This window comes from Benincasa hispida, unplaced genomic scaffold (genome assembly GCF_027475165.1).
Source record: "Benincasa hispida cultivar pf3 unplaced genomic scaffold, pf3_genome.v1.1 HicScf536, whole genome shotgun sequence".
NCBI classification, from domain to species: Eukaryota; Viridiplantae; Streptophyta; class Magnoliopsida; order Cucurbitales; family Cucurbitaceae; genus Benincasa; species Benincasa hispida.
Window position 1 is genome coordinate 1 of NW_028326642.1, and position 11,633 is coordinate 11,633.

The 11,633-nt window shown below is 37.2% G+C and overlaps 1 protein-coding gene across 1 annotated transcript; it reads right to left on the bottom strand.

Annotated features, from left to right (window-relative positions):
* Window positions 1-5,632: 5,632 nt before the first annotated feature.
* On the bottom strand, window positions 5,633-10,494 carry LOC150030133 (uncharacterized). Its single transcript, XM_090310032.1, has 6 exons — window positions 10,074-10,494; window positions 9,551-9,602; window positions 9,377-9,443; window positions 6,559-6,885; window positions 6,376-6,460; window positions 5,633-5,805 (listed from the first exon to the last, which is right to left on the bottom strand). The coding sequence occupies exons 1-6, from the start codon at window positions 10,492-10,494 to the stop codon at window positions 5,633-5,635; spliced, it is 1,125 nt and encodes a 374-aa protein (XP_090166158.1).
* Window positions 10,495-11,633: the final 1,139 nt, after the last annotated feature.

Below are 11,633 nucleotides of genomic sequence, written 5' to 3' on the forward strand. Positions count from 1 at the left end.
AAAAAATATCTTCTCTAACATATCAACATCAGTACTTTCTCTCTGCATAACAATAGTTTCGAACTGATTTTAAATAATGTGGAGTTGTAATCACTTACTTATTTAAAATCTTGTAACCTCAAATGCATCCATTCATAACGAGCTTTAAGAAAAATAATTATTTTATGATGATCAAACCACTTTTTCAAAAATTTCCACAAGATAGGGGGATATTGTACTGTAAGATACTCCAATTTCAATCTCTGTTGGAGATGATGATGAAGGAAAATAATAGCTTTTACTTTTTCCTGACTGGATGTCGTATTTCCTTCTTTAATAGTCTATCCAAGATTCGTAGCATCCGGGTGGATTTTGGCATCAAGTACCCATGACAAATGATTATTGTCGTTAATATCAAAGGCGACAAATTCTAATTTTGTTAGATTTGTCATGACAACACTATCATAAAATATTGTATTTGTATTAGAAATCTAATAGATATTAAATATGAAAAATTATATTAAATTTGTTAATTATAATGAAGAGGGAAAAACCGACATACCTTTAGGAGCTTCCTTTAGCGAGAAAAGCAATAGGAGCTCATGTTGATAATGTGTTGTGAACTTGAGAAGCACAATGGGAACATGGACACCAATAACATAATATTAAAATAAATATAATAATAAAATAAGTAATATTAAAATAAATTAAACATAATATATAAATAAAAAATAAAATAAATTAACAAAGTATAAAATAAGAAATTTCTCTAAATTCTCCACTTTCTCCAATTTTCATAGACTTTACTCAATGTGTGTCTTCCAAAACACACCAAATGTCATTATTTATAGACAATTTAGTAAGTAGAAGGTAGGTTACAAGGATACTGATAATGTGTAATGTCGAGACACGCGTGAACAATCCTTTGAGAAATGGAGCATGACATATGGTCAATGAATACTAAACATGAGCATCTAATGAGCATCTATTACCTAATATTTATAATTGGAAAAGTATATTCATTGTTGTTTTATCTACTTCTATATAATATTGATCAAAAGAATATCAAATCTTCACTACTAAGAAAGAGAAAGGAAACAGATGTTTTAAATCAAATTGCTTGGATGAACACGAAAGACGATTTGTCAATGGATTTAGTTTAAGAGATGTAAGAGAGGCTTCACACATTATTAATTCGATGCATAATTCTCACACCAAATAAATTTCCATCCTTTGGTTAATTTTTGACATTAAACATAAAATTAATTGACATTGAATTATGCTAAAGACAACTCGTTAGCATGGATTTTGAAAAAATGTGTGAATATCAAACTACGTAACTTGTGTCGAACATAATATTTTTGCACAAAGGATGATAGGATTTTGCACGAAAGTAAGCAATAAAGATAAAGACACAAGAATTAGCCGCCCATGTACTCAAAAAAATAAAAAATAGTAACCAAGTTTGGTGTAAAACCACCTACATCTGGAGACAGATTGTATATTGAAGAAACTTCACTAGACGAAATGGTTTAGAAATTATGACATAGTTATCACATGTCAGATACATCAAAGAACGACTCATGCTAAAAAACTTCTAGTTTCTACTTAGCCTCCCCTATGTATAAGTTCTTCTCATTTTCAAAATGTTCCAATTCAAGCATGCGTTACGCTCCCCCTAAGTGTAAACTCTACCTCTACTTCAAGTGCTTGGGTTGACCAATAATTTTTTTTCATAAAACAAATGCAATCTATATAATTCTTTACATCAAGCTCTCAGCACACATGAAATACCTTGACATTACAATCAAAACCGAAAAACATATACAACCACGAGACTCGAGAACATCACCTTTGTACTTCTTGAGAGAACAGCCGTCACACACTTTTTCAAAACTTGCTTGCCTTAAAATGATAGACCACCAATATCATTTCAGTATCAAAGGAGGAAGAGTAAGGGTAAGAGTAAGGGTAATATGGGAAAACTTAGAAAAGAGGAATGCGCTTCAGTTGAGGAGATGGAGACCACATCTACTGGTGACTCTTAGTTAGTTAAGAAACTGATGATATTTTAAGGGGCGGGGGGGAGGGGGGGGGGGGAGGAGGAGAGAGATCTGGAGATTTCGTAGTGAATATTTTGGTAGTTGATAGTGGGGTTTAAGCTTTGCTTTCAGCCGTGAGAGGAAGCAGAGGAACTTTCTTTACTTTTAGTTTATGTACTCTCACAATTCATCTTGAATATAATAAAAACTCCAATCCCAGTTTGGTATTCTATCAAATTGGTATTAGAGCTTTCAATTGGGAGAGATGGCTCAAAAGAGATTTGAGGAGAAGTTAGAACTATTAGATCAGAAGATTTTCGATCTCTGAGTAGAAATGCAAAAATTGCCGACCATCGAGGAGAACCTAGCATTGTTGGCTAAGAGTATCGATCGATTGGGAATGTAAGAGGAGAAGCACTAAAAGATGTTAATTTCGTATGTGCCGAAATGGCGAAAGGAAAAACAATCTCAACGGTGGAAACAGAGGGATCAAGGAACGAGACGACTGAAGGATCGAATAAGAATAATGTATCCAAATCGGGAGTAGATGAATTGATGAGTGACCAAAGTAATTTAAGAAGGTTGAAATGCCGGTATTAAGTGGAAGTGATCCAAATTTGTGGTTATTTAGAGCTGATTGGTACTTTCAAATCCAAAAGTTGACGAAATCGGAGAAAATAACAGGAGCGGTGATTAGTTTCGATGGAGTCGTGTTGGACTGGTACCGGTCCAAAGAAGGACGAGAACCGTTTAAAGATTGGCAGGACTTAAAACAGAGGCTCTTGGTATGTTTTCTATCACACCCCCTCCCAGACTACTCCCTTAGCCTAGGAAAGGACATGACTATAGTAGTTATCAACCCTTTTATGACACTTACAACCTACTAACTATAGTGGAAATAATCTGATACTAAGATGCAATCTAAAACACAACGGTTGCCTCTATGGCAAAAATAAACATTAACTATTCAACACAAAACATTTACATATTACAAGTTTCATAAGTCCAGGCACCCAAAATCTTTGTCCCTACAGGAACAATTATAACATGTGTACAATATTTATAGTAACCACCTAGTTGACGAGTACAATAACTCTTGTCTTTGAGTGGCAGATTAGATGCAAAGCTACCTTTTGAGGATTTGACTGCTACTTGGGGAAAAAAACATTTGAAAATGGGGTGAGCTTGGTAGCCTAGTGAGTGACTTAAGAAAGAAAACTGATTCTCATACATAAGTCTCAATAAAGATCTCATACTGAAATATAAATCTTTACAGTAACCTTGTACTGAAATAGAAACATTTTTCAATCATAAAACATGTAAAGTTGTTTTCACCATAAGATATTAAACTGTTCCTTAGTTGAGAATAACCCTGCTATGGTTAAATCCCAACGTCAACTACTTGGTCAAGAGAGAACTCTTTTGTTCAATCTCTAACTTAGTCAAGAGAGAACCTTTTTGCTCAATCTCTAACTTTAAAGTACTTACGTGCACGTGTTTATAAGTATCGTCATACCTTAGGTACTACTACTAAGATACCTTCTCATTGTCCCTCAGTGTTGAGCTTAAAGTAATACTAGTCATAGTATGACTTTCTCTTTAAAGCATGTAAAGCAAAATGCATAGAAAACATGTCTTTAAAGGCTCTAACACATGCTTTGTGTATTTAAACACATAAATAGTTTTTCAGTAAACTTTCATACATGGCATGTGTTTAAAAACATAACTCATCGTTTGCTTGGAAAACTACTTTGTAAAACTAGGTAGCATGAGAATAATCTTTCTTAAACCATAGTTTTTTTTAAAAAACATTGTAAATATTTAGTCATTCACAACTTTTAGGATTATTCCTCAAAGGTTAATATGCTTTTAACACTGGTGTCAATCCTGTGGACACAAAAGCATATATTTAGTTACTAGCATTGGTCTCCCTTTTGAGACTAACTCTCAAATAAGCTTTGCGTTTAGCCTGCACCTAGGAGATTTATACTCAAACGCATACATTGATATAGGTCTAGTATTTAGAAATTTCCTTGAGACTTTTGCTCTTGCTATGCTTCCAACCACACCTCACAAATGCATCCCACTTATGCAACCAACATTTGCTCTAAGTGTTCCTTCTGCCACGCATGGTCATCTACAAAGGCTGCTTATGCATCCAGGACTTCAATGCAAGCCTTCCTCTGCCCACACAGTAGGTCCAACGCATTGGAGTGCTCAACCCTTTGTCTGTTCGAGCGTCTACTTTGAGCTGCCAACTTACTCAACCCAAGCAGCTACCTGCTTGTTCATAAAATTCTAGATTGATATTATGGAATTAATAACGCAAATTCTAGAGCTCATCTCAAGATATTTCCTTCTACAAACCTGTTTATAAATGTCTCAGGCAGCTTAGTTTAAAATTTCAGCTTCAAACTCTTCGTGGTTTATCGTGGAGCTTCAATTCTTCATTAACAGCCCGGATTCACCCGTGAACTGAACCTCTGGCCACTTTTTCCCATCTTCGGCCTTATTCTGGTGAGACCTTCTTCTGGTAGCATCACCTCTGAAACTAGCTCTTATATCTTTCTAGCGACACTATGATCTCTCAATTTTCATGGAGGAATTGATCAAACTAAGATTTTGAAATTCAACCTCCCTTTTTATACTACTTCCCATTCTTTACCATTAAAGCCAAGCATGACAACTTCACCTTCAATGGAGTTAAATCTGGTGCTTAGGATAGCTATTTCCCCTTAATCGGTGGTTAAGACTGATTACTTCATTCACTATCAATGCATGCTTATATCGTTTAGCTCAGCACCCATCGCATAGCTCTCGTTGTCGCTCATTGTGTATCTCTCGCTATCGCTCAACACGTATCTCTCACTGTCGCTCATCGTGTATCTCTCGTTGTCGCTCATACTGTAGCGCTGACCCCATTGTCTAACGTATCATGCCCATCGTCTAGCGCTCACACCTATCGTGTAGCGCCATCGTCTAGCGCTTATGCTTATTGTGTAGCGCCATCGCCTATCGTGTAGCGTCATCGCCTATCGTGTAGCACCATCGCTCATCGTGTAGTGCTATCGTCTATCATCTAGCGCTATCATCTAGCGCATCGCATAGCGTATGGTTTAGCACCGCATGTAGCTACACGATCATCCAAGCACACAACACTCCAACGCCCAGCGCCCACGCTCGTGCACACCTGATTCTATCGTATGTATGCTAACCTCTAAAACTTTGTTGCCGCATGCCTTGTCCAACGCATGGCTTTTCTTCACTCGGCCACACTTGGCTTCCTTAAATGCCCAACTAACCTCTAAAATGAGTAAGGACAATGCCCTTGACTCAACTCCAACACCTAGCACAAGGCCAATGCATGGGCAAACACTTAGCCAATTTTCTAGCTTCACCCAAGAGTCAAGCTTCCAAACTTAAACTTTTCTTCTAACATTTTACCCTTTTCCCTACAATTAAACATTAATTCTCACATCAGCTTACTCACCATACTGCTTTCAGTAGGGAACATACAAAAGTAGAAAAAATAGGGTTCAGGGTTTACATTTACCTCCCCCTTAAGAAAATTTTGTCCTTGAAATTCTGCTAAAAGTTCGTCAATTAAACAACTATGGATGCTTGTTTTTCATTTGCTCCTCAGCTTCCCATGTAGCTTCTTCAGTGCTATGGTTTCTCCATAATACCTTTACCAAAGGTATTGCCTTGTTCTTCAAGATTTGCTCTTTCCTATCAAGAATCTCCACTGGTTCTTCTTTGTATGACAAATTTTCTTTCAATTGCACTGGTTACTCAGGTAACACATGGGTAGGATCTGGCACATACTTTCTTAGCATTGCCACATAAAACACATCATGGATATAATAAAACTCATGAGGTAATTCTAACCTGTAAGCCATTGGGCCAACTCGTTCTATTATCTCGTAAGGTCCAATATATCTTGGGCTTAACTTCCCTTTCCTACCAAACCTAAGTATTCCTTTCCATGGAGACAACTTAAGAAATACTTTATCGCCAACTTCGAATTCCAATTCTTTTATCCACTTATCTACATAACTCTTTTGTCAGTTTCGAGCTATTTTAAGATTTTCTCTTATAATCTTAACACTGTCTGACGTCTACTGAACAAGTTCTGGGCCTAATAGTTTCCTTTCGCCCACTTCATTCCAACATACTGGAGTTCTACATGGTCTCCCAAACAAAGCCTCATACGGTGCCATTCCGATACTCAAATGATAAATGTTGTTATACGCAAATTTGATCAACGATAGATGCGTATCCCAACTGCCCTTGAACTACAATACACATGCTCTCAACATGTCATCTAATGTCTAAATCATTTGCTCAGACTGACCATACGTCTGTGGATGAAAAGTTGTACTGAAATATAGCTTGGTACCCATAGCTTTCTGCAAGCTAGGCCGAACTTCGATGTAAACCTAGAATCTCAGTCTGATACAATTGAAACTAGAGCTCTAAACTGGCTTACAATTCTATCAACATACAACTTAGCTAACTAGTCTAGGGTAAAAGTAACCTTAACAGGTAAAAACTTAGCTGTTTTTATCAATCTATCCACGATTACCCATATACCATCATAGCTCACTGGTGTCCTAGGTAATCCAAACAAGAAATCCATCGTAACATGCTCCCACTTCCACTCTGGTACTAGGAGTGGATTAAGCAATCCTGCTGGCCTCTGTCGTTCAGGCTTAACTTGCTGACACACTAAACATCTGTCAACATACTCTGCTATTTCTCTTTTCATACTAGGCCACCAGTACGACTTCTTTACTGTTCTATACATCTTCGTTCTACCTGGATGCATAGCATAAGCTGAACTATGTGCCTCTTCCAGAATAGCCTGCTTAAGTGCTAAGGTATTAGGTACACATATTCTACCTTTCTTCTATAGCACTCTATCTGCTCTTAACTGATAGTCCGTTCTCAGACCATTACTTACTTCTTTAGCTCAATTCTGAAGATCAAAATCTCTTAACTATTCATGTAGAATATCATCTACTAACTTAGGACGTACTTGAAACGAAGCTAACAAACCTCATGTCTGATTAACTGATAATGTCGCTTTAGCACTATACAACTCATGTATCAGTACACCTCTTACTGAACAGATAACAACTCTGGTTGATCCGGTTTTCTACTTAGAGCATCAGCCACCACATTCGCTTTACTGGGTGATAATAAATTGTATAATCATAATCCTTGATCAACTCGATCCATCTTCTCTATCTCAAGTTTACCTCTTTCTGATTAAAGATATACTTTAGACTCTTATGATCAGTGAATATATGAAAACGTTCACCAAACAAGTAATGTCTCCACAACTTTAGAGCCAACATAACTGTTGATAACTCCAAATCGTGCGTAGGGTAGTTACATTCATGCTTCTTTAACTGATGAGAGGCATAGGCCACTACCTTTCCTTCCTGCATCAGCACACATCCTAATCCTTGTCGGGATGCATCACAATAAACCTCAAACTCTTTACCTGGTGTAGGTAAAGTCAGATGCTGTTACAAACCTCTTTTTCAACTCTTGGAAACTATACTCACATTCTAGCGACCACTCAAACTTTGCATCTTTTCTGGTAAGGTTTATCAATGGTAGAGTGATGTATTATGAATGTGATGAAATAATGGTGTATAATTGTGATGATGGTGTATGCATTGCACAAGCAAGTTTTCCTAGTAAGACTCAAGTACAAATCTTACTAGGTTTCCTGGTAAGTCTAGGGTTGAATACAAGGACTGCTAAGATACTATGCGTTAATAAATTTTGATTCCTTTGCGATGGAAAAAAAAATAAGTTTGGTTGGTGTTTTGTTTAAGTATAAATTCTATGCGACGGAATTGAGTAAAGAGTTGATGACAGCGAAAGTTACAATGAGTATGTGGGGAACGGGTTGAAAAGGGATTTAGCTAACACTTTCTAAGATTGCGTTCAAGTTATGTGATCATGCTATACGCACACAATAACATGTCATCTCTCAATGAAAATGCTATAGTTCCTATTTCTAGGACGCATGCAATGTATACAATAATGTCGATAGGACTTATGTCTAAGCCTCTATTCTTATCTATGCAATGATGAATGATACACACATACACAAGGTGACTGCATACTATTATATCCTATTTCTAGGGTGCATACGATGCATAATAGCAAACAAAACTTATCTCTAAGTTTTTATCTCTTGCTTATGCGGTTCTAATCTGACTCTCTCAAGCCTAGATTCTTTCTTTAGACTACTCTCTCAAGTATCTCTAAAGGGTGAAGGACGCATACATAAGACAATATGATCACATAAAATGAAGATCTTAGGTCATGCTAGCTAAGTACTTCTCAACCGATTCGGAAATTTAGCTACTCATTCGAAATGTGAAGAGATTAAATAGATGTTGAGATGAGAATTCCATTTTATAGATAAAGTCAGAATATAAAATAACAATGGAAAGTAGGGATAAGAAGCTTGTCTTGCTTCCCGAGGCTTTTACACTATCTTTTTACTTTACTCTGTCCAGAAGAATATCCTTGCTTCCGCAAGTGTCGACCCTCTCTCCATTTGCAGCGCCTCCCAGTAGTCTTTCGAGATATCCAGGAGTGACCTCTCGGCATCTTCTTCTCTTCGCTCGCCTCCGCCTCTAAGTGTATGAACACTACAAACTAATAGCTAACTAATTATGTATTCTATCTTCTATGTATATGGCGAACTGTGTCGAACTCGAACCCCTTTAACAATGGTGGCCTTTGGTATTTATAGAGCTCAAGGTGAAAAACCTTTTCTCTCAAATGATTGCAATGATGGGTTGTCATTAAATCTTCTGTTCGATGCACCGATTAATGGTCACCGAAAAGTTGAATATACTTGCTATAGTGTGTCGTTAACAGCTTGTCAACTAAATTCGGATTTAACCATCATCAACTTTCCATCCCATCAGGATTTATTAAGCTTTCACCTTGATGCGTTGTCTTTATGCGGCCACCTTCTTGAGTAAATTCTCGTGAGCGCATACGATCGCATGGCTTTGCGGTCGCAATCTTTTAATGTGCACGGTCGCTGAATTCCTTGGATCGCAATTTGCTTTGCGCCAACGCCTTTTTCCTACCCAAAATTAGTAAATTAGCTGTTTTTATGCGATGGGCGCATGCGATCGCAATATTCTTATTTAATGCTTTTGGGCATGATTTTATATATTTTTACCGTCGCATTCTCACATTGTTTTACATCTTTGCGCTATAATAACGTGCATTTCTGCCCATTATCATAGAGCTATCTTAGAAAAGCCCTCCACGAATCTCCTGTAATAATATGCTAAACCAAGAAAATTGCATACCTCTGTTACAGTCATGGGTCGTTCCCATTTAACTATCGCTTCTGTCTTCTGGGAATCTACACTGACTCTGTTTGTTGTAACAATATGCCCAAGAAATACAACTTGATTTACCAGAAACCACACTTACTAAACTTGGCATATAACTTCTTTTCTCTTAGCATTTACAACACTAACCTTAGATGTTCTTTGTGATTCTCTGCAATACTGAAATATACTAATATATCATCTATGAAAATTATCACAAACTAATCCAGGTAAGGATGAAATATCCTGTTCATCAAGTCCATAAATACCGTAGGAGCATTCGTCAAACCAAACGGCATTAGTTGGAACTCATAATGTCCATACCTGATCCTAAAAGTAGTCATTGGAACATCTGTTTCCTTCACCTTCAACTAGTGGTAACCTGATCTCAAATCTATCTTAGAGAATACTGTGGCTCCCTTTAACTGATCGAAGAGATCATTTATACAAGGCACTGGGTACTTATTCTTAATTTTCACCTTATTCAACTATTTATAGTCTATACATAATCTAAGAGTACCATCTTTCTTCCGGACAAACAAGACCAGCGCTCCCCAAGGTGACACACTGGGTCTGATGTACCTCTTATCAACAAGTTCCTGCAACTAAACTTTCAACTACTTCAGTTCTACTGGCACGATTCTGTATGGTGCCTGGGATATTGGTGTTGTACCTGGAACTAACTGAATAGTAAACTCAACTTCCCTGTCAGGTGGTGAATGTGGTAACTCTTTAGGGAATACATCTAAGAATTCTTGTACCACAGGTACATCTTCAAGTTTCAGCTTCCTATTTCGTGAAACCGCCATATAGGCTAAATAAGCTTCAGATCCCTTGCTCAGCAGTTTCCTAGCCTTCACTACTGATATTAAACTTCCTAGAAGTATTCTTTTACTCCCTACCACGGTTATCTCTTGTTCATCTGGCTTCCCAAATACTATCTCTTTCTTAAAACAATCCACGGTGGCATAATGTTTACTTAGGAAATCCATGCCTAAGATAACATCAAATTCTAACAACTCTACCAGAATTAGGTCAACCCATAAGCTTTGATTCCCAAGAACAATTTCACAATTCCTGTAATACTCATGCATAACTAGAGTATCTCCTACACGCTTGAAATAAACAAGTCCTCATTCATACGATCAAGCACTCTATGTATATGCAATGAAAACATGCTAGATATGAATGAGTGTGTAGCACCACAATCAAATAACACATAAACGGACTGATTACATAAAGTTATCGTACCAGTTACGACATTTGGAGACTCTTCCGCTTCCTGGTGTGTCAGAGCGTATTCTCTACCCTGCTGCTGCTGCTGCTACTGCTGTTGGGGTTAGCCTATTACCCCTTTCTGCTTAGCTGCACCGGATCCCTCACCTCTAGCTTCGGTCACTCTAGGTTGGTCTACAACTTGGGTAACTACTCTCTGTCCACCCTGTGCCCCATGAACTAGCTGGGGGAAATCTTTTTTTAAGTGCTCTGCTTGTCCACACTAGTAACAAACATTTATGTCACCATAACATATTCCTGTATGGCACTTACCACAATTCACACACAGTGGCTTCCTTCCTGTACTAGCTACTGACTCGCTAGCTGTTGAATATAAAAATATATATAATCTTTAATCTTTAAGTGCATGTAGAATGATGACTGGATGAATCAAGCTCTTGTCCCCGGCAACGGCGCCAAAAACTTGTAATAATAAATTTGTAAATCTTTATCTATGTCTATTATTATGCATTAATGAATGAAAATGATGATGATCTATGCGCTCAAAGTGCTTTGCGATAAAAATATTAAGATACTACGTTCTAGGTGTATGTGATGATGCTTAAATGCTTCATAGTATGCATTGATGTAATGCATGTCATAAGTTTTCTTGCATTGGAACCAAGTATAATTCCAACACAAGTTTCTCAGATTGACTTGAGGTCGAACACGAGGATTGTTGTTATTATTACGATATTAATGTGGTAAATGCGATCGGTTTATCATAAAGAATAAAGAATTGATTTGTGTAGAAAAGTAAATTGCGATGAAAGTAAATTGCGTTGTATATAAATTGAGATAAAGTAAATTGAGGTGATAAGTAAATGACTAAACTAATAATGATACAGGGTGAATATTGGCTGTGAAGTTGTACAAAAGAATCTAATGAATGCGGTGGAAAGTCTTGTGAATGAATCAGAAAAAGAATGGGTTGAGGGAGAGGACATCGTAAGTTCGT